The 26,388-nt window shown below is 35.0% G+C and overlaps 1 protein-coding gene across 1 annotated transcript in view; it reads left to right on the top strand.

The window, feature by feature from the left end:
• Positions 1-26,388, top strand: part of GABRG2 (gamma-aminobutyric acid type A receptor subunit gamma2) — an 88,172-nt gene that overhangs the window by 12,685 nt on the left and 49,099 nt on the right. Inside the window, exons 2-6 of the mRNA XM_004587461.3 lie at positions 12,140-12,291; positions 13,759-13,826; positions 17,206-17,426; positions 20,728-20,810; positions 22,956-23,093. Coding sequence (XP_004587518.1) covers positions 12,140-12,291; positions 13,759-13,826; positions 17,206-17,426; positions 20,728-20,810; positions 22,956-23,093 — 662 coding nt within the window. The remainder of the gene's footprint in view (positions 1-12,139; positions 12,292-13,758; positions 13,827-17,205; positions 17,427-20,727; positions 20,811-22,955; positions 23,094-26,388) is intronic.

Raw genomic sequence — 26,388 nt, 5'->3', positions numbered from 1 at the left:
ACCATTAATTCCATTCTTACTGAGTAACTATGTGCTTATGGTTGGGAATGATGGGGATGCTGTTCACTTACCAATTTTTTGTTAATTGCTAACAATTAACTCAATCATCGACTCTGAACTTTCTTACCCAAAGAGATTTTCTACTGTCTCCTTCAAAATCTTAGTAAGTTTAAGTACCCGTTATTGGATTCTACTATTTTGCCCATGACTTGAAATGTTAGAAATAGTTTACAGTGTTTAAAAATAATTACACTACATTTAACTAATATGTGTGAATGGATTTATTCATATGAGGATGAATACTTTTCAGTTAATAAAAGTACATTATCCACATGATTGAACACAGTTTGGTTTTAAAATTTGAAAGCGTTCTCACAGAAGAGCTTTTATAAAAGTACACTTATTTCTCAATCAAAATTGATTCCTAAACTTCACTTGTGTGTAGAAGTAGAACACACAAAGAAGATGGCATTTCATCTGAAATCTAAAACTAAATGCATAAATTACGTATCAAGAAACGTCAATAGTACTTCATCCACAATATTTTCTTTATGAAACAGAGATTTCAGAAATTCTAAGCTGAAATACCTCATGGTTCAGTTTTACGAAATTCTACAAGATTCTCACCTCAAAAAATTCAATGATTTTGTCTGCAAGTGAATAGTTTATTGCAAATTAACCATATAGGGGCCTGGCGCGATAGCGTAGTGGTTAAAGTCCTTGCCTTGCACTCCCGGGATCCCATATGGGCACCGGTTCTAATCCCGGGAATCCTGCTTCCCATCCAGCTCCCTACTTGTGGCCTGGGAAAGCAGTTGAGGACAGCCCAAAGATTTGGCACCCTGCATCCACATGGGAGCCCCGGAAGAATCTGGCTCCTGGCTCCTGGCTTCGGATTGGCTTAGCTCCAACTGTTGCAGCCACTTGGGGAGTGAAACATCGGACAGAAGATCTTCCTCTCTGTCTCTCTTCCTCTCTGTATATCTGATTCTCCAATAAAAATAAATAAATCTTAAAAAAATAAATAAGTAAATTAACCATATAGAAATACTGGCCATTTTTAATGTACAGTTGTATGAAACCTCAAAAAAAAAAAAAAAACAAAGAAAAAAAACTTGCAGTCACATCTTCCCATCACAATTAATTATTTGAATTAACTGATCTGCTGGTCATCATTGAAGATTTTTTTTTCAAAAAGATTATGTAAATATAATCATACAATTTACTTTTCATGATGTCTTTCAGGGTCATCTTAGTTACTGAGGTGCCAAGTAAACACATGAAATTAGGTTAACATTGTTTGCCATTAGGAATTAACCATGATTTTAAAAACCACTATGTTTTATTACTACTTATCTATGAAAATAAGCAAAATAAAAACAATACAGGTAACAATAAGGATTAAGGCGAATCTGAGATAACTAGAAGTGTTAGACATTGCTAATAACAATAAAAACAATGTAGTACTCCAGGGAACAGAATGGCAATTTCAAAGCAGGCTAAACATATTATTCACCAATAGCATTCTTAAATTTATGGGATAACTAAAAACTGATATTTCTAAATTATAAAGAGAATTGATCTTTTTTGTATTTAGGAATGCTTGCATTAAACTATCACATACGTCTTCAGAAAAAAGGCTTTTCATTTGATCATTTAGAGTTGAGAGTATACTCCTGATTGAGTCTGTTCTGCTTTGATACGACTGATGATATTGGAAAATTATGAAAGCCATGATAGGAAAGATGAGACGCAAACAGATTCCAGGGCAGTTTAAGTCTACATTTTTGTGGACTACTGTATCAACCTCCTGAAAAAAGAATGGCAAGCTACTCAAACACTAATACATAAAAGTAAACTTCCTGTTATTAGCCTAAGACATCCTCTTAATGACATGAATGAGGTAGAAATTCTAGACATATTTTATGATAAAGGATCTAAGTCTGAAAATTTGCAAAATACAAAGAATTGTTTAAATTGTACAACATTTCTATTTGCCTATGAAACCAGCAAGCTGATTTAAAAAATGCATAACTTTGGAGTTAAATTAGAATGATTTCAAATTCCATTTGGATTATTTTTAACATTGTTTCAGAATTCCAGGAACAACAGTATTCTGGAAATTGCAAATTGCACTTACAGAATACTATTTCGTGTGCAATTTCAGTGTAGAATTTTTAAAATAAATGGTTCCAAGTGATGAAAATAGTACTTAGCTCACAGATGTGTGCAAGTATAAATGGGTGAATAAACACGAAATTTTTCTGAGCGTGTCTGCAATTTCTAATTACGTAAAGTTACACACAGATAAAAATACACTATTCATATAATGGGAGTAGCAGGACTGAGGAAGAATAAAAGCACTAGCGATAAGACTTAAAAATAAGACAAGATGATTGGCTTTTCACAGGGAGGTTAAAATCTTGACCTAAAGAAAATATTTTATCTGGATATGCATATGAAAACCTAATGGTAGTCTTCAAAAATTAGCCTTGATGGAAAGGACATAGTTAGAACTCTATCATCTGAATGTAAAGATAAGCTATCACACAATTTTAGAATAGAAAGGAATAAAGAAAAATAAAAGTAAAAGGAGAAAAATTCCCAGAATTACTATCATATATATGTTTATACACACACACACACGTTGGTAACTCCTGTATGAACATGCAAATTTAATCAGCTATCTCGACAAATTAGCTGCCTGGTTTCAAATATCTGAATATCCAAACAAAAACAGATTATTCCCCTTATCAGAGAACTCTTACAAATTTTCAGTGAGTTTGCAATGGAACTGAATTTTATACATGTGAAAATGCGCTTGAATATATGTACTTGCATTCAACAGAACCTAATTTCATTTCCATACACGTATTTTCATTAACCTTTATATCATTTTAAATATGGGTCATTTACTTTTTCATTTATGTAACATGTGAAAGCAAATGCATAGGTTCTATCCATGTGTGGCAAGTATGTCAAAAATCAAGAAAGTTTGCATACACAAGCAAATGTTTTAATGGTTCCTTAACATATTTTGTGTTTCATGTGAAAATAATCTGTTACCCAGTGGATTTGAGATTTCAGTGTGAAAAGAAAGACACATTGTTGAAAAACCTTAGCAGAAGTTAGAACTGCTGGTAGACACAGACCAGTCTTGTCATAACACGTCTTTGTGTCGTCTCGTCTGGCATTGTTATTTCAGTGGTTTTTTTTTTCCCCTAACTTTTCAGGTTTTTGTTTGTTTGCTCCTCTAATAGAGGCATTTTATATCAGCATTGTCCATCTTTTTATTGATGCCTATATCTTGAATAGAAATGTCTTAACTATAAGCTTATTAATCAAGGATTAAAGAAATAAGAATGTATTAGATACTTTTTCATAAATTAAACAGTGTTTGTATGTTTTTAAAAAAGGATTCATTTATTTGAAAGGTAGTGTTACAGTAGTGGCAGTTCTGGTGTGGGGGAGAGGGGAGGATAAGAGAGAGAGAGAGAGAGAGAGAAAGAGAGAAGCGGGGGAGACAGCGTCTTTCATCAGCTATTTCACTTCCACAGATGCCCACAATAGTCAGGGCTCTGCAGATGTGGCCAGGAACCAGGGACTCTGACTGGTTTTCCATCTGCTGCCTCACAGGTGCATTAGCATAGCTCGGCATGAACCAGCGCTCTGAAACGGGCTGCTTCTTAACCCGCACCAGGGTAGTGCTTTCCTATATGTATTCTCATCGAATGATAGTCATTAAGTGATGGACAAATACTAAACATTTCTTCCTGAGTATGTTTCTCAGTGGTAAATAATTTCTGTAATTACTTTTTGTTTTAATGCTTTCTGTGGCTAAAATCGGCTTGGATTTTCTTAATCAGAACACAGTGGTGAAGGTGGGGTGTTGCAGTGCAGCAACTGAGACGCCGGGTGAGATGCCCAAATTGCACATCAGAGTGCCTGGATCCAAGTCCCTGTTCCCCCCTCCAGTGGTTCACCTTCCTGCAACTCCTCAGCTTGAGCAGCAGCAGGTGACAGCTCAGTGAGTTGGGTCACAGCCAAATGCCTGGGAGAAGCGGATTGAATTGTTCATTCCTGGGCATCTGGAGAGTGAAACACAACTTACGAACCGTCCTATAGTATGTCTGTCTTCTCTGTCTCTGATTCTCAAGTAATAAAGTCGTTTTTACATATTTTAAAATTAACATAAGAGTTATAGCATGCATATGCTTTTCTGAAGTGAGAGAGATGTTCTCTCCAAATTAAATTTGTATATTTCGTTACCAAGTTACCATTGTAGTCTAATGACATATCTGGTATAGATACAGTGTTTAACTTTTGTCACTTCATAAGTTAAAAGTCACTGTCTTGACTAGCACACTATAGACTCTCTGTAGGTTTCTCTGCATAAGATAAGTTAAATCAATTTTCCCAAGGTCTCTCATTACTCTGTGGAAGGAAGTCCACATAGATTTTATTCAGTAACATAAAGTATGCAAATGAGAAATCAAGAATACTATTTTCAGAATTTGATAAATAATCATGTTAATTTTTTGATAAACTAGGCAGTAAATTAGAAATACACCAGTTTAATAATTGGCCATTGACATTTCTTTCTCACACTATTTATCATCCACACATTTATTTCTCTCCTATCCAACAGGCATAGACAGATGAGATGGATTCCAGTTAGTTTCTTGTGTTAATCTTGGTCTTGTTTCATTTTAGTCCAAACAACATTGAAAATGTATGACATCTGAGACTTCATGTACAGGGGATCAATAGCATTTAATGAAGAGAGAAATAGTAACATGCATTCTGATAATTATGATGAGTACAACAGCATGCTAAACAGGCGGCTCCATTTAGTGTTAACTATAATTGCTACATAAATACAAGTATAGAGTGTGTGTTTACCAAGTATCAGGCATTTGTAAGATTTTAGAAACTGATACTAGAAAAGACTTAAATCAGTTCTTGCTCTTTGGGGCCTATCATTTTGCTTCTTAGCCTATACCCAAGATTTAATTATTTTAAGGACTTTTTTGTTATTATTGATAAGTAAAATATTTTAAAGGTACACAGGAAAGTGGAAATGCTGAGGTGCAGCAGCCTGTGACCCTGCCATCTGTATATGGTGCTATTTCAGTGTCTGGTTCCAGTTTCAAATTCTCAATTTCTTGCCCGACGTTGTGCCAATGTGCCTAGTAACACATGCCCAGGTTCTTGTACTGCTGCCACCCTTGTGAAAAATCAGGATGAAGTTTCCGGCTCCTGGCTCTGGCTCGCCCAGAACCAGGTCTTGCTTCCATTCAAAGAGTGAATCAATGGATGATTTTCTTTCTCTCTCTCTCTCTCTCTCTCTCTCTTTCTCTCTCTCCCACCGCCCCCACATCTTTCTGTCTGTCCGTGTCTTCGTCTCGCTGTCTTATCCCCTCTCTGTCACTCTGCTTCTTAAGTCAATCAATCGTGAATGATGATAAATCTTTTAAAATCTTAACATAACTGAAGTTTGATGGAATATCCATAAATTCAAATAAAAACCCACCTAATAAAAAAAAATCTGGAAATAAAATGCTGCCTTTATCCAGACAATGTCCTCATCCAGTCTTCAGTTTCTAATCTCTTTCTGTTAACTTTGAAGTAGTTATTGGCTTGATTTTGAGAGTACTATCATTGAAGTTTTCTTTCAATTAAATTGCATAAAACAAAAATGCAATATATATCTGGTTGAAAATGGATACGTTTACAGAATTTTGTTCCAATTTATTTTGTCACAGATATTGACAGTGCACTACTTTATATTATATAATATTTCATTATGCAACTACACTATAAGTCACCCATTCTACTTTTGGTATTTGTTATAACCAATATTTTGGCTGTCAATTATACAAGCATGGAATTAATTCATGCCCTTTAGCAAGCATGGACACACATTTCTTTTTGGAATAAACCCAGGGGTGCAATTTCTGACTTACAGAGTATACATATGCTCATTCTTGGCAGGCAATGTCAAAATATGTTTCCTATAGCAGTGTATGAGCATGAGCCTCTCTATATCCTGTAACTTTGGAAGGTGTTAAAATAAATAAGAGTATGATAAGGAGAAAATCAACTTCAGTCATAATCCTAAAACATGACCTAATATTCATGACCTTTCTATTACTTTTTTGTTGTTGTTAGGTGAATATTACTGCTGCCTTCCCTACTTTTCACTCTTTATCCTGAAAAAATCGCTGATCTCATTTAGTAACTATGAAGTCCATCTCATGAGAGGACATGTAACTAAAAATGACATATTCAGCATGTCATCATATTCTTTCTAAGGTATCTGTCTCATATGTGTCTGTGTTCAGGCTAGCATTGCACCATTTAGTAGCTTCTAGTGGCTTATGGGAAATTGGACATCTTACTGCACCTATTTATTTTAATAAAACCTTCAAAAGGCTTATCTGTTTTGATGGACGTGAACCAGGAAGTACAGAGATAAGTTCTTGCCAGCATCTTGCGACCACATAATCACATTATCTTTGGGTTGAAAAAGATAAGTCAGAATCCAAGGTTTTGATACCTAATTAAGAAGCTGAATCAAAGCACCCTGAAACTCAAGATTTACAGTTTTGTGCAATTAACAGTTTTCATTTTTCATAGTGGAAATTATATATCTGATAATTGATTTATTTGAGTAAACACTCACCAATAGCTTTTAACTTATTGCCAAAATGTTCAGTCATTTTAACTGTGAGGTAAGGAAGTTGTTTTGTGTAATTTACTGTAAGTGATTGACTTTCCTAACTCTGTCCTTTATGCATATATACACTAATGTGCATTCATATACAAACAACCCTTTCCTCCTCTCCAGCCATCTTGTCACCTAGATTCCTTTACTTATATTTGTAGAATCTCACAGGTCCCCGAGAGGCTCGGCCAAAACCAGCCACTGATGTCTCAGTATTTCTGTCCTAGATATACTGCCATATCTTTAAACATCTTCCAGTTGTTCCAAACAACACATGGTGGAACATAACAACTGTTACGATCATGTGTTGAGCTTTCTTTGCCCTCAAAAGATGTCAACTAACGCACTCCACCTGGTAGCTGGAGAGCACCCTTTAAAATTAGCTGGCTTAGTCTAGATTATCCCAAAATCTGCCAAGATCAACAAAATTATACTTCAACACAACAAATGGCTAAATACTAAAATGAAATAGACACGAGACAGCTGAATGGTACCCTATAGCCATTTTGAGGTATATAGCAGCCGGTCCGGTCCTGTATATAAACTAAAATTGAGATGTCAATGAGCTAATCATAGGTTGTGGTTAGGACTTGTTTTGGTTTTTTTTTTTTTTTAACATACTGGTTACTCAAACTCAAAACCATGTCAATTCCATAATATTGCAAATTGCTGTTGACGTTATATTGGGATTCTTAACTGACTGTGATGATATTATACCAGCTCTAACTTCGGACCAGAAATGGTCTCCCCAAGAAACTGTTCAACCCATCTGGACAATAAGTAGCTGGACTCCATGCTTGGTATATGTTTGCAAGGAAAGAATCTTGATTGAATTTGAACTGTAATACTGCATCAAGGTGGAGGAATCCACCGGGGGGGGGGAGGGGGAGGGGGGATTCCCAGAGCCTATGAAACTGTCACATAATGCAAAATATTAATAAAAATATATAAAAAAAATTAGCTGGCTTGTCTTATCCTGCCTTCTTAGGTGTTGTATTGTTTTCAAATAGGGAAGATATTCAAATGAGACAGCTTATGGCATCTATGAGGTTAATTTTTAGTTTCTGTTTTTATTAATGAATGTGGAGGTATCAAATGATGAGTATCCAGAAGCATGAGTTTCTAAAATCTGAACATTAACAAATGTATATGCAATGTGTTATATTCTTTTATTCGGTCCAAGTCTAAATTAATGTACTGTCCTAAGGGGAAATGAGTTGGGGCATGCATTTATTTTTGATGATTTATTTTTCAATAAATGTATAGGAGCAAAATTTTCATAGTTCCTTGCCAAAGTCTTTCAGCAAGACAATTAACGTCTTTTGATATTCTGTATCATTTTCCATGAAAGGGAGATAATTTCAGTGTTAGGTTTAACTTAGAAAATATGTGTGTGTCTTTCAAGTGATTCCACTAATATAATGAATATATAACAGTACCTATTGTTTTGGTATTATTATTTCTTTGAGTAAAACTGGTTTTCAAAAGTTATTTTCTATGTTTTTCTATAAATGTTTATTATCCACATCCTCATGAAATTTGTAGGTTAGTAATAGTGACAGAGTAAATACTATATGTAAATACGCATTGTGGTAAGTCCAGTGAAGTAATCAATCTACTTCTTAGAGCACCGGACACATGAAGCGCACAACAAATAAGGGTAACGTAGTCAGACACAGCCTCCACAGCCAGATGATTTTTTTTTTTTTGGCTGAGACTAGAGAAGAAATTAGTCATGCTAAATACTAGGTTTAGGGCTAATGCAGAGAATAGCTGGTAGGCAGAGAGGAAAAGGTACTCAGAGGTATTGCAGATTGTCATGGTTTCTAGACTCAACTATCAGGCAATAGAATGAGGCAACATACAAGAACATCTGTGTTAATACTTATGAAGTGGGCTTGGCAGCGTGGCCTAGTGGCTAAGGTCCTCGCCTTGATCCCATATGGCCGCTGGTTCTAATCCCGGCAGCTCCACTTCCTCTCTATCTCTCCTCCTCTCAGTATATCTGACTTTGTAATGAAAATAAAATAAATCTTAAAAAAAAAAATACTTATGAAGTACAGGATTCCCATGGGATTCTATAACTTGACATGAATTGGGGGAACAAAAGATTCCTCTGAATGTGGCAAAAGGAAGGAATAGAGGACTTTATTAGATATCAACAGAGATTTATTAGCTATTCATGAATATTCACACTTTAGAGATAACACAGATAACAGAGCGGGAAATATCATGCAAGAGACATTTTAACAGAAATTATCCAAAGGCATTATTTTCCTGGAATATATGGCTTGGTAAATTTATTTTGATACATAAAATAATGTGTATGTGACTCACTGCAAGTATGAAATAACTGTAACCCAAAATGTATACCAAAAAATTAGTAACACTAATGTTATGAAAGAATATAGCATTAACCATTTAAACAAGTTCACACTTAAAACTAAGCAAGCTCTGAATTTTATGTAGTCACTTATCTGATTATACTAGTAAAAGGAAGATATAAATTCAGTCTATGATGCTAAATGCCAATGAATTCTAAGGTATTCAAATGAAAATAATAACATTTTTTACTTCTCATCCGAATACTTTATCTTTTACTGTATTGGAGGAATGCAATGATCAGACTTCATGACCCATAATAAAATAAGGTTTTATGAAACCTATGAAAACCCACAGTACCTTAAATTGACTGCTAGATTTAGGTAGGTGCCTTCAGCCAGAATTTCAATATTTGTTTGTTCTTAGCTCACTCAACTGTGAAGCACATTTTCTTCAGTCATTATAAATCTGTTTCTGCCCAGACATTCTCATGAAGTTCATAACTCCACAGACTGTTGCACCTGATGTTCAGACTTCATGATCCCTAAAGAGCTCATCTGAGAATGCAGAGGATCTTGCCTCCAGAGCGTTCTAACACAAGAAACAGCCAGCCTTGAATGAAGGAAGCACTTTTCTGGAAACAATCCCAGATTCTCAAACAACCCCTTTAATTTAGACCTCAGCTGCCAGATTTGTGGAAAAGAAAAATCTCATTTATTTATACTGTAGGGGATAATTATTTTTCTTATTTTTCTTCCTGGAAAACAGCTGTTTCTTAGTTCTTCTCAGTCTGTATTAAACAAAAGCTTTGAAGCAGCATCCATAGATTTAGGTTTCAGTTACATGGTTGGAGCTGCTGTTCAAGCATTGGTCACTTTAAAACAACAATTGCAAAGGACTTATTTCCAGGGATACCTGGCAGGCACTGTACTAAGCACTTAGACAGATAAGCATTATCTTAATCCTAAACAAAAAAATGACTATTTTATTTTTCTATCTTTAGATAAGAACTCGAAGGCTTAGCCAGATTGAGTTACTTCCCCAAGATCATAAAACGATAAGTCACAAAGTAAAGAAATGAAATACCTAATACTTCCAAATTCTATTCAATTTTAAATCTTGACTAACCACATAGATATCCTAAAATATGAAAAAAAATCCATCTCCAGCACTTTAAAAAGAAATATTCATTACACAATCATTCTGGCATCCAATAGATGAAGATTCAGAAAGTTACTTGTGTGACTTTGGAAAGCAGCATCTTTTTGTGAAGAAAGAACCTCTTGTCTCTACTCTCCAAGTCAAAAAGATAATGGCATTATTACCCTTAGATCATGTATTCAGTCATGTAACCTGGTTCAATAAATGAAGAAATCAGAGCACTTAATATATAATCCCTTACATTGATGAAAAAGCAGATGAGAAAAAGAGAGAGGGGGGGAAAGAACATCCTTGATATGCTTGTCCACTTCGCAAAGGTCAGCGTTAAGCCAGGCTGAAGGCAGAAGCCCAGAAATCAAAGAAAACATCCTAAGCAGATTGCAGCGATCCAAGTACTTGTGCCATAATTTGCTGGTAGGCAAATGATGTACACTAACACAAACCTGGATCAGAAATAATCCAGGACCCCAAAAAAGGCACTTCAATTTGAGATTCATGGGTTTTAGCTACTGTGCCAAACTCATCTTCCAATCTTATTTTTATACTATCTTATTTTTATACTGAACTCCACTCATCTTCCAATCTTATTTTATATTAGCAAACCAGTTGACGATTTTTCTTCTATCATATTTAGTCATACATATATATACACATATACTCACATATATAGAGTCATAACACATGCATTCCATATAAGTAACACAACTTCATTATATGTGTGTATATATGCTTATCGACAGTATGGTTTGAGAATATATATATGTGTGTGTGAAAATATATTTGTGTGTGTGTTTCCAGAAAAGAGTGATGTTTTGGTATCTGACAGGATAAATTCTACAACATGTATTTAGAAAAATAAATGTAAGATTACAAGGGAAGATAAACTTTATATTTTAAGGTTACACTTTTAAATTTTACTTTAGCCACAGAAATAACAAATATCCACCTAGTGCTAACAAACGAAAACAGTAACTTTTGTAAAAGTTTGTGTTGTCCTTGCATCAGGAAAATATAATCATCTTATACGTGGGAACAGAAAGAGATCCAACTTGTGTCAGGCAAGACCAATATGCTAAAGGAATTATACTCTCATTCTTAGCTTCCAGCCCAAAGCTGAGGGGTCCCTAACAGATGGGAAAACGGAATGGGCTTCAAAAATATGGAAACAAGTTAATCTGGATTAATTCCTACTAGAATCACAGGAGTTATGTGGTGTAGCCAATATAGATGATTTCATTTCTCTCTGATTGTCATTCATTAGCCATTGGTATAAGTTCCCAGCACACAAACCTTTACTGTAACACTCAGCTTGTTAAGAGTGTAGGACTACATTTTTCTTCCGAGTAACAGCTTCTTAACCATCAAAGATAAATGAACAGCCCTTGCCTTCTGTGCAAATCAAGAAGAAAAAAAATGCACACACCCTGAGGGAAGAACAGGCAGAGAGACAGAGCTCTCCCTGGTAGCTCAGCTGAGGGAGGAGAGTCATGTCTGCAGGTGTGTGGGAGGGAATCTAGTTATCAGTCTTTCACTTTCATTAATAGGTTGGAGCCAGTTAACTTCAGAAAGAAAGCAGGAGTAGGCATTATGCCTGAATTCTTAGACTACATCATGATCAAATAAGCATCCCTTTAATAAAAATAGCTGTTTTTTTTTAATATCTTGAAACAACCAGAAAGAATAACAATCTAGGGGAAAAAACCCTGATAAAATCATGGTATATTTATAGATGGGAAAGCAAACCATTCTGGAAAAGTAGATAGTGTATATTAATAATTGTTTCTCTGGGACTGCAGTTTAATTAGAGTTTTTATTTTTCTGAATATTCCTGTAGTCCTGCTTCATTTCTCTTTTTTCTCCAGTGGTCTGTGGGTCAGTTAACTTGGATGTAACCAATACGTTTCTTGATTAGTATTTTTGCTTTCTTAGCTTCACTAGCCAAAAATCTGATGATGACTATGAAGATTATGCTTCTAACAAAACCTGGGTCTTGACTCCCAAAGTTCCTGAGGGTGACGTCACAGTCATATTAAACAACCTGCTGGAAGGATATGACAATAAACTCCGACCTGATATAGGAGGTAAATGAAAGTTCTTTTGGGGGATACTACAGATAGAAACACAAAAACATGTCTTCCTTATTAAAAGAAAATGTTAGATGATTCATGAGCCAGAAGGATTTACATTATACTTTGTTTATGTGATGCAAAAATTAATAGAGTTAATACAAAACATTATATCTGTTGGAGGTTAGGGATCTTAAGTTCAAAATTCAGAGATACAACTTACAATTGTGATTTGAGAGCTAGAAACCCAAATTATCCTAGAGAGATTGTAGACAAGTGAAAAATCTATGAAGTAATACATTTAAAAATAAAACCAAAATAGTGAAAAGAGGTGCACATGTCCCTATTGCTATTTAAAAGACTTCTACAATGATAAACTGCCTTGTAACATTGAGCATTCATTCTGTAACGGACTTGGTGGTGGACTAATGCAAACTCAGGCAAACTGATGTTCCCCGGGGAAGGCAGACAAACAAGGAAACCGTTCTCATGGAAGTCAAAGGAGCAAGAAAGGAAGTAGAAGCTCAGGAGGCTTAATGCAAGGTTTAAAACGGGCATGCTCACTTTCGCCTACTTTGCTACTGTAAACCCAAACATGTCGGACTGTGTGTCAAGTCCAAAGACCAGAGGCAGAGGAACAGCTGCACTGCGCTGCCATCAAGAATTTGATTGCTGATAATGGTGAAGACTGAAATTTGCCACAGAGTTAGGACATAGCACTTTCACAGAAAAGGGGCTAAATGTGACACAGGTATACTTGCTGAATTGAAGCCCCACATAATATTTGAATCTTTGTTCATGAAATGTTAAATGACAGTCACATATGTTTGATCAGGAGTGTCATATTACATATTTTAATCGCAATCCATTCTGAAAAACAGAGGTGTAATGTGTGTCTCTCTATATTTTTTTCAAATTATCTGTGGAGTCACAGCATCTGATAAGACATTATGGAAGATTGATTTTGTGTTGCTTACAAGTGTGGGAAGATAAAATGATCATCCAAAGGATCAACAAGGAGCAATGTTTCAAACAAAATTCCTTTTCCTGTTCTGCATGTCTACTTCATACTTTTAATGCATGATTTTTTAAGAACACTAAGTAATTATGATTTAATATGGGTTAAGTCAGACTACAATGCAAAAACAGATTCCAGAGTTTGATAAAAAGGTGAAACTCAAGATATCTGAAAGATGAAGAAAAGTTAAGTGCAGTGTTTTCTTATTAATGCTTAAGTCGTTTTAAAAGGCAATTAGTTTAGAACTCTACTATGTGTGCTTATTTCATTTGCATGCTTACAAGGAAGTTTCTCTTTGTAAATAAAACAGTTGCTCATATGCTGTGAAATAGTAACCGTTTCCAACTTCATGGTGAATTAATTAATTCTATTTTAGTCAAATAAACCCATTTTCATAAGGGAAGACTAAAACAAGAAAATTCTGTGTTTCTTCATATATACACAACACTATGTTCTCTTTACAGTGAAACCGACGTTAATTCACACAGACATGTACGTGAATAGCATTGGTCCCGTGAATGCAATTAATATGGTGAGTCTTATCATAAAATTTGTCTGTTTTATTAGGATGGTTCAGAGGAAAGGGACGATAGAAATAGCAAGGAACAGGCCAGCAAAGGCAATTAAGTTCAAGATTTTAGAAAAGAAAGATCATCGTTCAGATTCCTTTCTCGCTCTGTTGTAATGTGAAGTTAATTAAAACTTGAAGACTTTTTTAAAACCAAGAATTAAATGTCACCATATGTGTGCATGAGAGAGAATATGCTTGACTATTAAAATTCAACAATCATTGTGTACTTGCTCAGTGCTCGTCACTACAGAATAAAATAGATCCTACAATACTGATAGTATAGGGATGGCATAGCTGCTTCAAAATGGAAATGCTTCTCAAAGGAAATATTGCATTAAACAAAATCATAAATGTAGCTTGATTCTTGTACAATGCTTTCTACTCATCTGAAATAAGAAACTATTTTGAGTTGATAATAGACTGGAATATAGAAACAAGGAATATAATTTTAAAACAAGATGAATGAAGCTAGCACTAAAGACTGTTAAGTCAGAGGAAGAGATAAAAATATGAATTGTTCTCAGTAGGGTTAATAACACAAGTTATACCAGCACCTGAGCACTACATGTGAACAGCTTTGCTTTATTAATAGATAAAATGATTCTAATATGCTGCTTACTTACAACCACATTTCCAAAGTCGTCTTTATTCTCATATGAATTGTGGATATTCTGGAAGTACAAGTTACAGTTTACTTAAACTAAAAATTTTATTTTTGTTATAATAGTCCTCATAATATCTCAGGATTATAGTTTGTGAAATTCCAGTTTTAAGAACCAAATCTTTTCATTTGTTTTTCTTTGTTTAAAAAAATGTATTTCACATACAACATATGAGAAATTAATTATATTATCCACTGGCCAACCACTAATTAACTTACGAAAGATTTCATAAAATATTTTCTCTTTTGGGGAAGATATTTCCTTTCCCTTCTTGATTTATGATCTTGATATATCAAAAGAGACATGATTTATTCCAAGAGGAAAGAGACTCAGTGACAGATGGTACAGGGCAAAAACACAGAAAAACAGAAATAAAATAACTGGTGAAATTTCTAAACTAATCCTGATATGTTATATATTCTCAAAGAAATCAATAATTTATTTGCTCTCTTTATATTCTTCAATATAAAATGGAGGTAAATCTAGGGCTCTGGTCTGGAAAATATGGGTAAATTTTTCTCCCCTAAACTTGTATTCTAAAAAATGTTCCTGTTTAACAGCATAATTCAAAACAGTTTATAAAAAATATAAAATGGAGGTCCAGCATGGTAGCCTAGTGGCTAAAGTCCTTGCCTTGCATGTGCCATGATCCCATATGGGTTCTGGTTTGTGTCTCAGATGTTCCACTTCCCATCCAGCTTCCCTGCTTGTGGCCTGGGAAAACAGTCAAGGATGGCCCAGAGCCTTGGGACCCTACATCTGCATGGAAGACCCAAAAGAAGCTCAGGACTCTTGACTTCAAATCAACTCAGCTCCAGCCATTGTGGCCACTTGGGGAGTGAATCGACAATGGAAAATCTTTCTGTCTCTCCTTCTCTCTGTTTATCTGCCTTTCCAATAAAAATAAGTAAATCTTTAATATACATATATATATACATATATATACACGCATATATATGTAAATTAATTCATTAAAATGATTTTAATACCAAATAATTTAGCCTGTTATCATACTAGTTCAGTATTTGCTTCTATTGCTCTTACAAGGCAATTTATTAAATAAGATGAAGCATGAAAAATGTTTAACTGGAAGACTAGGCAAACAGAAGTACATCAGAAATAATATCAAGAAGAAAAAAAGGTAGTAGCGATTTTATTAACAATTTGGAGATGACTAATGATGATAGGGAGCAAAATAAACATTTAAAGCAATTTACAAACAGGAGGGAAATAAGGCCCAAATAGTCAAGGTGCTTTCCTCAAATCCGACTTTCAAATCTGGTGTCAGTCTAGAACTGGAGTGGACTCCTGGTCTCACGGCTTGCATGTCATGTTACATTGGCTACTCTCAAATGAAGTCAACTTTTCAACTTAGTGAAACTTACTTAAGGGAAGTGATTACAGGTATTCGTCCTGATAAATAAGAATATACCTTGAAAAACAGATGAGGACATTTAAAAATGTTTCAACTTCATCTTTTTTAGAGAAAAGAGTAATACATGCTCTTTTTTCTTTTAAGATTTACTTATCTTTATTTGAAAGTTAGATTTACAAAGAGAAGGAGAGACAGAGAGAATGATCTTCCATCTGCTGGTTCACTCCCCAAGTGGCTACAGTGGCCAGAACTGAGCCAATCTGAAGCTAGGATCCAGGAGCCTTCTCTGGGTCTCCCACATGGGTGCCGGTCTTAAGGCTTTTGGGTTATTCTCTATTGCTTTTCCAGGCCACAGACAGGGAGCTGGATGGGAAGTGGAGCATCTGGGACACAAACTGACTCTGTTCCGGGATACTGGCTCATGCAAGGCAAGGATATAGTCATTGAGCCATCATGCTGGCTACAATAATAAATGCTTAAAAATATCTAATAGGATCTCAGTTCCTTTTTGCGATAGCCACCTGATCTGTTGTGTGTCCTCTCTTCATTACTTCTCTTCATTAAACTTTGCTAGCATGCTTATCACTGCAAGACAGAACAAATGTGTATCTTTCAGGAGATGCTCACATTTGGCAGTTTTGTGGCACTGCCTCTGCGTGTGTCCTTGTTTTCCACTCTGACATGGCACCGCTAGTTAGTTTGTTGAGCATTTCCATATTATCATGAATCAACTCATCCAACTTATGACTTTTGAGTCTTCTGGACTTCAATTTACTTAGAGCAGAAGTTCTGAACCCAGAAACTGTGTTTCTGGGGAAACATTCAGCAATGTCTGAAGGTCATATTAGTTTTTACGATTTGACTTGGATGGCAGATTGTGATGGTTATTCTGTGAGTAGAGATCCATGATACTTCTAAATATCTTACAACACATAAGAGAGCCCTTCACAAGAAAGAATTAGGTGGCTCAAATTATCCATGTCAGGCATGGTAGTATGGTGGGGTAAGTCACTGCCTGTGACTCCACATGCCATTTCTAAAAACCTGAATCGAGTCCTGCATCCAATCACATCCAATTTCCTGCTGAAGAACCTCAGAGACAGTAAACATGGGTACTTGGGACACTGCCTTGTCCTCAGCTCTTGGCTTTGGCCTGGTCTGGTCCTGGCTGCTTCTGATATCTGGAAAATAAAGTATGGAGTCAAAGAGCTCTTTTTCTTCCTATCTGCCTGCATATTCTACCACATAGGGTTTTTAATTTTTGTTTTTGTATTAACTTTTTCTGTTTTTTTCTTTAAAACAGGAATATACAATCGATATATTTTTTGCCCAAACTTGGTATGACAGACGTTTAAAATTTAACAGCACCATTAAAGTCCTACGACTGAATAGCAACATGGTGGGAAAAATCTGGATTCCAGACACTTTCTTTAGAAACTCCAAAAAGGCTGACGCACACTGGATTACCACCCCTAACAGAATGTTGAGAATTTGGAATGATGGTCGAGTGCTCTACACCTTAAGGTATTGTTTTGGAAAAGGGAAAAGAACGAATAACAATTGGGACTAAAACAAAAATCAGTGCTTAAAAAGAGAAATTAAATGACAAATCCATAGAACAGTTGGCATGTTTGGTCAATAGCAACATATAATGCTGCAGAATTTGTTTCCTTTGTATAAATGAAAGGTTTCTCAAATCATTAATGATAGGTAGAATTTATTTTCTTATGACTGATGTGTGAGGGCTTTTTTCACTCACCACATGAAATTCTCCTTGCCTTTGCAAGACAGACCTTGGCAACAATTCTGGCTTTTGCATGTATGTTCTGCTTCTATTAGTCATTCACCCTTGCAATCATCAGCCTTTACATTCACAGATATCTCCCTTTCCATGAAAATCACAACTAAATGATGTTTATGATATGGAAATCTTCACACACACCCTAAAACAATTTATCTTTGGCACTCCATTTTCCATTATGCTGACATACTACTTGATTTAACTTATTTTCTGTTTTGGGAACAGAAATCTTTTGGGAAAAATTGAAGTAATTATTTTATATCTTCTGAACTAATATTAGCTAACATTCAAGCTTTCTATTAAAACTATGTAATGATTTTGTTAGTGTTTAACTTTTTATATATTTATTGGAGAGGCAAAGAAAACAGAGAGGCATTTAGAGTACTCTCCCTTCCATTGGCTTTCTTACTCAAATTAGTTTAATAGCCCTGGTCAGAAGAGAAGCCAAGGAACAGGGCCAAAAATTCAATCTAGAAATCCTATCTCTTGACCTGTCACTAATTGTCTCCCAGGACGTGCATTAGCAGGAAGCTGGAGTTAGGTATCCAACTCAAGTGCTCTGATGCAGGACGCAGGCATCTTAAGCACTTTCCAAAGCATGAGGCTAAATGCCTGCCCCACGCATTTAAAATAATTAGGTCTTGCACTGCCTCAATCATAAGATATTGATAAGGTGAATAAGTAGCAATAATAGGTGAGTACATAGATTCTAGAAATTAAAAATAATCTGGCTTTGAGTCCCAGGTCTGTATCTTGGTGTCTGTAAACACTGAGGAAACTTGCCATAATTTCCATCTGCAAAAAAATTAGGAGAAACTATCAGTAGCAGGGGCATGGCCAAGGGAACCCAGTTCAATACGTTTTTGGCAAAGTAAGCACAGCACTCAAGGTTAGAGCTTGAGCTGTACCTTTCCTCCTGCTCCTCTACGGGCCCTACAACCTAGTGAATGCTTCTGCCTTTCATTTTTTACTAACTACAAAACAGATAGAATGATTCTTATGTTACAGGCTTGTTATGAAGATTAAGTATATGATATGGAAAGTTCTTAACAGGGAAATTGAAATAAACATAGCATTTAATAAAACTTCTGTTGCACTTTTAGGAAAAAATAATAATAATGTGATGCTTCTAGGTCTTATTCTAGAATTTCTAGCTTCAAAATAATTCATGGTAAATATACTTGTATATATTAAATACTTCATATAATAGTCAACATATGAAATATGATACGCTAAAATGACTCCATAACTTCATAAACATTAAGTCACTTACTAAAAAAATGGACACAATTATAAAACAAATGCATTCATTCTAGTTTGTACACACCATGGACTTGCTAAATTAGAGGGGAAGAGCTGGCACCAGATCTAATGAAGATCAAAGTCTGTCTAGTAAGTAAAAGTTCTCTGTAGCTTCCGAAATGTGAAGCCAGACTATCTCAAGTCCCTTTGATGTTTTTTTATAACATTGCAGTTAGTTTTAAGCTCTGTTAACTTCAGAAAGTAGTAAAATTTTACGATGGGGACTACATACAAAAATATCACACATGAAATTTATCTAAGGTATAGATGGCTACCGATTTGTATCTAGAGATGATTTTATTCTGGTTGATAATCTCTAATGATACAGGCATGTGGGTCTATGTAGGGGCATACATAGATTCAAGTATATTCTCTATATGTGTTTCTATCGAAAATCTGCATTATTTCCAATTTAAAAATACTAGCTCTTTGGAAAAAAAATAAAGCCTGATATTCAATTGTAATTCTATGTTGAATAAAACATCTTTTAAACAGTGTGATTATAATGATTAACACCATTTTCATAAAATTCCATCCTTATTTGAATAGTATTATATGTATGTGGTACGAAATACACCTAAAATGTGAAATTTAAAAAATTATCAACCAATCACCATTACAATTTGTGATTACAGTCATAATTATCCAGATGTGGCCAAAACATCTGCACTACTTTAAATCTTCTGCCTCCAGGAGTCAAGCCGAGACTCGCAGCTCAAAGGATCTATAGGATTTATTTTTTTAATTAAAGATTTATTTATTTTTAATTGGAAAGTCAGATATACAGAGAGGAGGAGAGACAGAGAGGAAGATCTTCCGTCCGATGGCTCACTCCCCAAGTGAGTGCAATGGCTGGTGCTGTGCCAATCCAAAGCCAGGAGCCAGGAGCTTCCTCCAGGTCTCCCACACGGGAGCAGGGTCCCAGGGCTTTGGGTCATCCTGGACTGCTTTCCCAGGCCACAAGCAGGGAGCTGGATGGGAAGTGGTGCTGCTGGGATTAGAACTGGCACCCTTATGGGATCCTGGCGCGTTCAGGGAGAGGACTTTAGCTGCTAGGCCACGCCACCAGGCCCCAGATCTATAGGCTTTAAAAAAGCACCACAGATGCAAATCACCTGGGACTTTCTAGCAGTTTTCTATAATGTCTGTGTAAATGTATTCTGCATGTCTTGTTTGTCATAGATATCTGTAGCATTCCATTTATTGATCTTATAAAAATAAAACATAATCCTTTGTGTGACATAAACACTCCTTCGTGTGATGTTCGTATTTTAAAACTTACCTATAGCAATTTAAATCTAACAGCTATCAAGTACTTAGAAACAGAAGGTCTTGCTTTAATTAGCAGACAAGATCTGAAAATTATCAACATTCACTTATATGCAAAGAGCAAATCAGCTTAAGTTCTTAAACTGTTTCGTTAAGTGAGTTAAATATGTTCATTGAACAATCTCATACGTGCAATTAATTAGCCAAAAAGCATGCAAAAACATAAAAAATGCAATTTCATATAGCCCTTACTTGAGTTCAAGTGAATGCTATGCTATTGTTTGATCTAAGAATATAAGCAGATTGCATTAAGTCTGTACTTTCTGAATTTCCTCAGTGAGCATCCCTTTGTTTAATGAATAAGAAGATACTTGCTCAAAGAATAAAGACCAATGACCATTAAAATTGTGCTAACATATGTTTTAAAATTCTGTCCAAAATATTTCTATATAGGTTGACAATTGATGCTGAGTGCCAATTACAATTGCACAACTTCCCAATGGATGAACATTCCTGTCCCCTCGAGTTCTCTAGTTGTAAGTAGTTCTCTTCCTATATTACTTCTGTCCCATCATCTATAACTTTTCTAATTCCAATGCCAATTAGCTGAATCAGAGAATTGCAATATTGCATTTGCTATTAATGTTAGCTGTGTTTTAACAACTTCTTTCATCAAAATCTCCACATGTCCCTAGTAAGCACAATTTCTGCAAAAGAATAGGTTTATTTTTATCAGGAACCACAAGCTCATTTTATTGGGCTGCAAATTTTAATAAAGTAGCAGTGTTTTCTTGGAGATCAGGGTCAAGGAGGATTTTAAAATCAAGCTTAGACTCAAGGAAAGGATATATCATTGAGTTTTCACTTTCTACTCCCTTCCCCCAATGAAACCAAGAGTATTCTGGCATATTGTTAATTTGTCCAATAAAAATATTGTTTTGTTTTTACAATATATTTACATTTTTATTACAAGATATTTTTACTGATTTGTCCTACAAAAATAGACTTATTACAATATATTACAATATATGTATATAGTGCTTGGTGTGCCACTTAATAAAACTTGAGAGGAGTTACTACATTTAATCATTATTATAGAGACTATCATACCATATTTCATAGGATATAATAGGAGAATCCAAATATAGACTTAAGCTTTAGTAACCTTCACAGGCATTTGATGGAATTATACACAACTAAGTCTAACCCTCAAAACTAGGCTTACCATTTCTTCAATATTCTTCCTAGGTTCCTTGGTTCTCCATTACTCTTGGTTTATTAATCATGTATGACAAGCAGAATCAAAGTTTGGTTATGTGTTTTAAATTTATATTTTTATAAGTAATTTCAAGCTAGAGAATAAGACAACTTATAAGAAACAATGACACCATAGGCATAGCTAAAAAAAAAAAAAAAAAAAAAAAAGACTAAAGTACCAGAGAAAATGATACTATCTAGTTATTGCTTCAATTTCAGAGGGAAATTTGGAGAAAATGACACCATATTTTATATAAACTTAGGAAAAAGTTCCAATTGTAAATCTTACTTAATCATAAAGTAAAAATGTTAAAGGTTTTCTAAGCATTAGAGAAATTAATCTTCTTGTTTTAAATTTTCCAATTGAGGCACTTCTCTCTCACTTTTTAATACACACACACACACACACACAATACATTGGTCATTGGTCATCTGGGACCAATACTGGGATACATCATGTTAAGCTGCCCCTTGCAATGCCTGTCTCCCATGTCGGAGAGCTATGCAGCTCCAGCAAATGTGTTTGAGAAGGGAGTAAAGATGACTCGAGTATTTGGGCCCCTGCCATTCACATAAGTGCCTGGATAGAGTTCTCAGCTCCTGGTTTCAGCCCAACAGAGCCACAACTAGCAACTGGGAGCTCTCTGTCTCATTCTTTCCCTCTCTGCCATTCTTTCAAACAAATAGATAAAATACATTTTCAAATCTGATTTCAAACACCTAAAGGTGTATATGTTGATCAATGAATTTAATGAGGTAAGTACTTAGGTACTATTGTTTTTCTTAAAAAGTAAAATCATTACAGAGAATTAGGAAAATAAGAAACCATTTCAATATTTCTCATTAATATATTTTGTTCTATTGGTATCAAGATCACTGCCATTTTCCTTTAAGTATTTCTACTTACTATATTTAATTTTATATTTTAATGTATCTTAAAATGGAATCTCAATAAAGAGAAATAGCAAAACATGAGTAATTGTGGTTATTTCTCCTACCATTCTGGTGAGGAGACTGGATCTCCTCTCTCATTTCCTATTTCTACATGACTTGTAAAATCTTGCTCCACTGATAATTGTTAACCAAGAAACACTGTACATATCTTCTGTTTATTATCTACCGGTCCCTTTTTATGTATTATCCAAGATGATTAATGTATGGATACAGATACAGTATACCTGAAACTATGTATCAGCTAAATACACGTTTTGTTTTTTGTTTTTTTTTTTCACAATATCCGAGGGTGATCTTGAGAATTTCACTTTCCATCAGGGATGGTATCAAGGTGTTTATGTTGCTTACCACAAAGCTCTTTAACCCTGGATCTTTCTCATTCATGACTTCTGCTCTCTCTGAGTACTCTCCTCAATGTTTTGCTCACAGAATGTGATTACTGCATATGTTCCTTCTGTATCTCATGGCAGATGGCTATCCGCGGGAAGAAATTGTCTATCAGTGGAAGCGTAGTTCTGTTGAAGTGGGTGACACAAGATCTTGGAGGCTTTACCAATTCTCATTCGTTGGACTGCGAAATACCACTGAAGTCGTGAAGACGACTTCTGGTAAGATGTATTCAAAATGAATTTTGAATGACCTAGAATTAAAATTCTGACACACAGGATTTGAAAGTCTTTTTAACATCTGTCTTCAAATGATATTTGGAAACTTAATGAAGTGAAGTGTTTAAATTTCTTAGAGAAAATTATAAATGGTAGTCTGTTGATTCCTATCAATTTGGAGCATATAGGATTGGTATATCATTTTCTTATTTCTTTAAGTAAAAAACAAAATGGCAAATATTTTACAAAGCAAATATTTATGAGGCATCAGCTTATTTTTTTCTGTTGGGAAATGGATTTTAGAATACACTGAAATAGCAGTATTTAATCACATAGTAACAATGAAACTTTTATAAATGCAGAAATGTAACTGCAGTGGATACAGACTTATTCTACATTCAATAATTTAATACTTCAAGTAGTCATCATTAGTGGATAAGAGATCAAGATTGGATGCTGGATAGGCCTGGGTTCAAATCTCAACTCACTACTTACTAGCTATGGATAACTGGTGATCAGCACATGTACTGACTCTTTGGGGAGATCAGATTTTCAAGGTGTCATATATGGATTAAAAAAAAAACATGTTACAGAAACACTATGGGAATGCAAATAGCAATAATAAGTATGGTTGTAAAAAGTAAAATATTGACACTGATAGCACTTAGAAAACCATCAATAACAGGTCTAAATAATTTTGATTATCAGCTATATGCAAGGCACAATGTGGTCATAACTATAGATTTTTCAATAGAAGCTAAAAGTAATCATTCAAATAGGCTATTTTGTGTTACTCAGTGGCATTAATTAATGTGTTAAAAATACTATGTGAGTAGAACTGTACAAATTTCCAGGCTAGATGTGCCCCATACTTGCCAGTTGAAACCGAACCCTTTAAGTATAAACTCATTTTCTGACAGAGTTCTCCTAATGCTCCTGTTAAAGTGGATGAATTGAAATATGTACCAATTTCACATTTGAGCATTGCATCCTTAGCTTACCATCTACCAAGATCTGTCATCTGAAATACATTTCAATGAGTTGAATTATTTTCTGTTGGCTTATTTACACATAACTGTTTCTTTCCTTAACTTTATAGGATATATTTTTATGATGAATATTTTGAAATAACATGCATTTTTTTAGAGAATGCAGCAAATGAAGGCCATTGAAAAAGAAAAAATTTAGGTTCTACCTTCAAAAGCAATACCCTCTCAATCAGAATTTTCTAGCCCTACCTTTGCTTTCAGCATTCCAAAGTATCCTCTAAAAGCTCTAATATTGTGGAAAAGAATCTGAAAGGTCATATAATTGATATGTTTTTGAGAAATGGACTTTGACATCATGTGCTAGAACAATCTTCAATATGGCCCAGAAAAAGAGTTCAGGATTACCACAGAACTGAACTGTTTCATCTGTAAAAGGAAGAAATGTGTAAAAATAGGCTCAGTTCCATGTGCTTCCAGAATAAGAAAACAAACTTTAAGTTCTGCTGTATATTCCTATTTCTAATTATTTCAACACCATAAAATAAAATCCATAAATTCATAACACATGTTTAGTCTTTTTGAGCCCAGAGTGGCATTATGACCATTTAGTGCCAGAGAATGATTCATTTTATATAACAGGGCCTAGTATTATAATTTTGTAATATCTCATATTAAAATTGACACAGGACATTTACTGTCTATTAAGATACTGCTGGGGGAAAATTGTCTACTTTGTTAAAGTGTGACAATAAGAAATGCCAAGTTTCTGCAAGGTTGTAAATTTTTCCAAGAAATTCTTGTTTTTTAAGAGTTACTTAATTTTATTGGCAAAGCAAATTTATAGAGAGGAGAGACACAGATCTTTCATCTTCTAGTTCACTCCCCAAGTGGTTGCAACTGCTAGGGCTGAGCTGATCTTAAGCCTGGACCAGGAACGTCTTCCAGGTTTCTCATGTGGGTGCAGGATCCCAAGGCTTTGGGCTATCTTCTACTGCTTTCCCAGTCCACAAACAGGAAGCTGGATGGGAAATGGAGCAGCTAGGAAACAAACTGGCACCCATATGGGATCCTGGCACATGCAAGGCGAGGATTTAGCCACTAGGATACTGTGGGGTGCCTCCAAAAAATTTGTGGTGAAACTGGTGAAAAGATGCTAGATTTGAAACCGTATAGCAGTCTAGCTGATTTGGTCAGCTCCTTTCGAAGGCTGATGGAGTGATTCGCCTCTACCTTGGTCTTCTTGTCTATTCTCTGTCTTTCTAATTGGTATTTTCTATACGGTGTCATTATAATTGCTTTTGTGAAGAGCTAAGACTAAATGAAAATCAGCATTGATTTTAGAAGTAACCTCATTCTTCCAACATTTGATATTACAGTAATGAATGCATGTAATGTTTTAGTTTGATATTTGATGTTATGCTTATCTGTGAAGCTTAGCTCTTACACATAAGATAAATCAACAACTTCCTTAGGAGTTATAATCATTTTGAACTTTAGCACTATTAAAACATCTGTCACTTATCACTTGTAGTATACGTATCTATGACTTTGAAAAGGTCTATGATGTACTCACGTGAGAATACTGCCTAAAACACAACAAAGCTTAGTGCAGGGTTTCTACCTCATTTGTTCTAGCTGTGTTTTAGTCAGGTGCTGGACACAGTAGTTATTCCTTAAATTAAAATTTAAATGCTGTTAAAATATTTATTGCTTTTGGCAAAATAGTTTTTAAAAGAAAGTTTTTAGTGTGACAATAATTGGAAAGCCAAAAGTGCTTTGTACATGCAGAAGTTGATACAAAATTGATTCAAACAAATATTCTTAAGACAACTACATATTCATGTGTTCCTCACATTCTGAATATGTTAAAAAGAGAGGTAACAGTTACAGTAAAGTGTACCAAGCACTAAAACAAAACATTCCCATTGATGTAAATAGAAAGAATCAAGGAATAATTCAGAGGAAATAATTTTCTCACCTGTGATTTAATGCTATCTGACAGTCCTTGCTTCCTCCTGAGTCATGTCCTTTCCTAGATATTGTCAGTACCAGAGACACATATTTCCTTGCTTATAGATGCATAAGATTTGAAGGATGTCTTTATTGTATAGTCAATGCATCAAAACAGATACCAGATCTGTGATTTCTTCTCCTGACCATCACCTCTTCCTGTCTACATCTGGTGAAGGCACCAGTGCTGTCCCGGGGAAGCATGCATGAACACTCAGTCATGTCTCTGCCTCCCACAGCTAATGAATCATCAAGATATTTGTGCTTCCAAAGCTTCTTGTCTGACTGTCCTCTTTTTA

Source organism: Ochotona princeps, chromosome 19, assembly GCF_030435755.1.
Source record: "Ochotona princeps isolate mOchPri1 chromosome 19, mOchPri1.hap1, whole genome shotgun sequence".
Taxonomy (NCBI): domain Eukaryota; kingdom Metazoa; phylum Chordata; class Mammalia; order Lagomorpha; family Ochotonidae; genus Ochotona; species Ochotona princeps.
The sequence above is the reverse complement of the archived record's forward strand: the minus strand, read 5'-3'. Positions and strand labels throughout refer to the sequence as shown.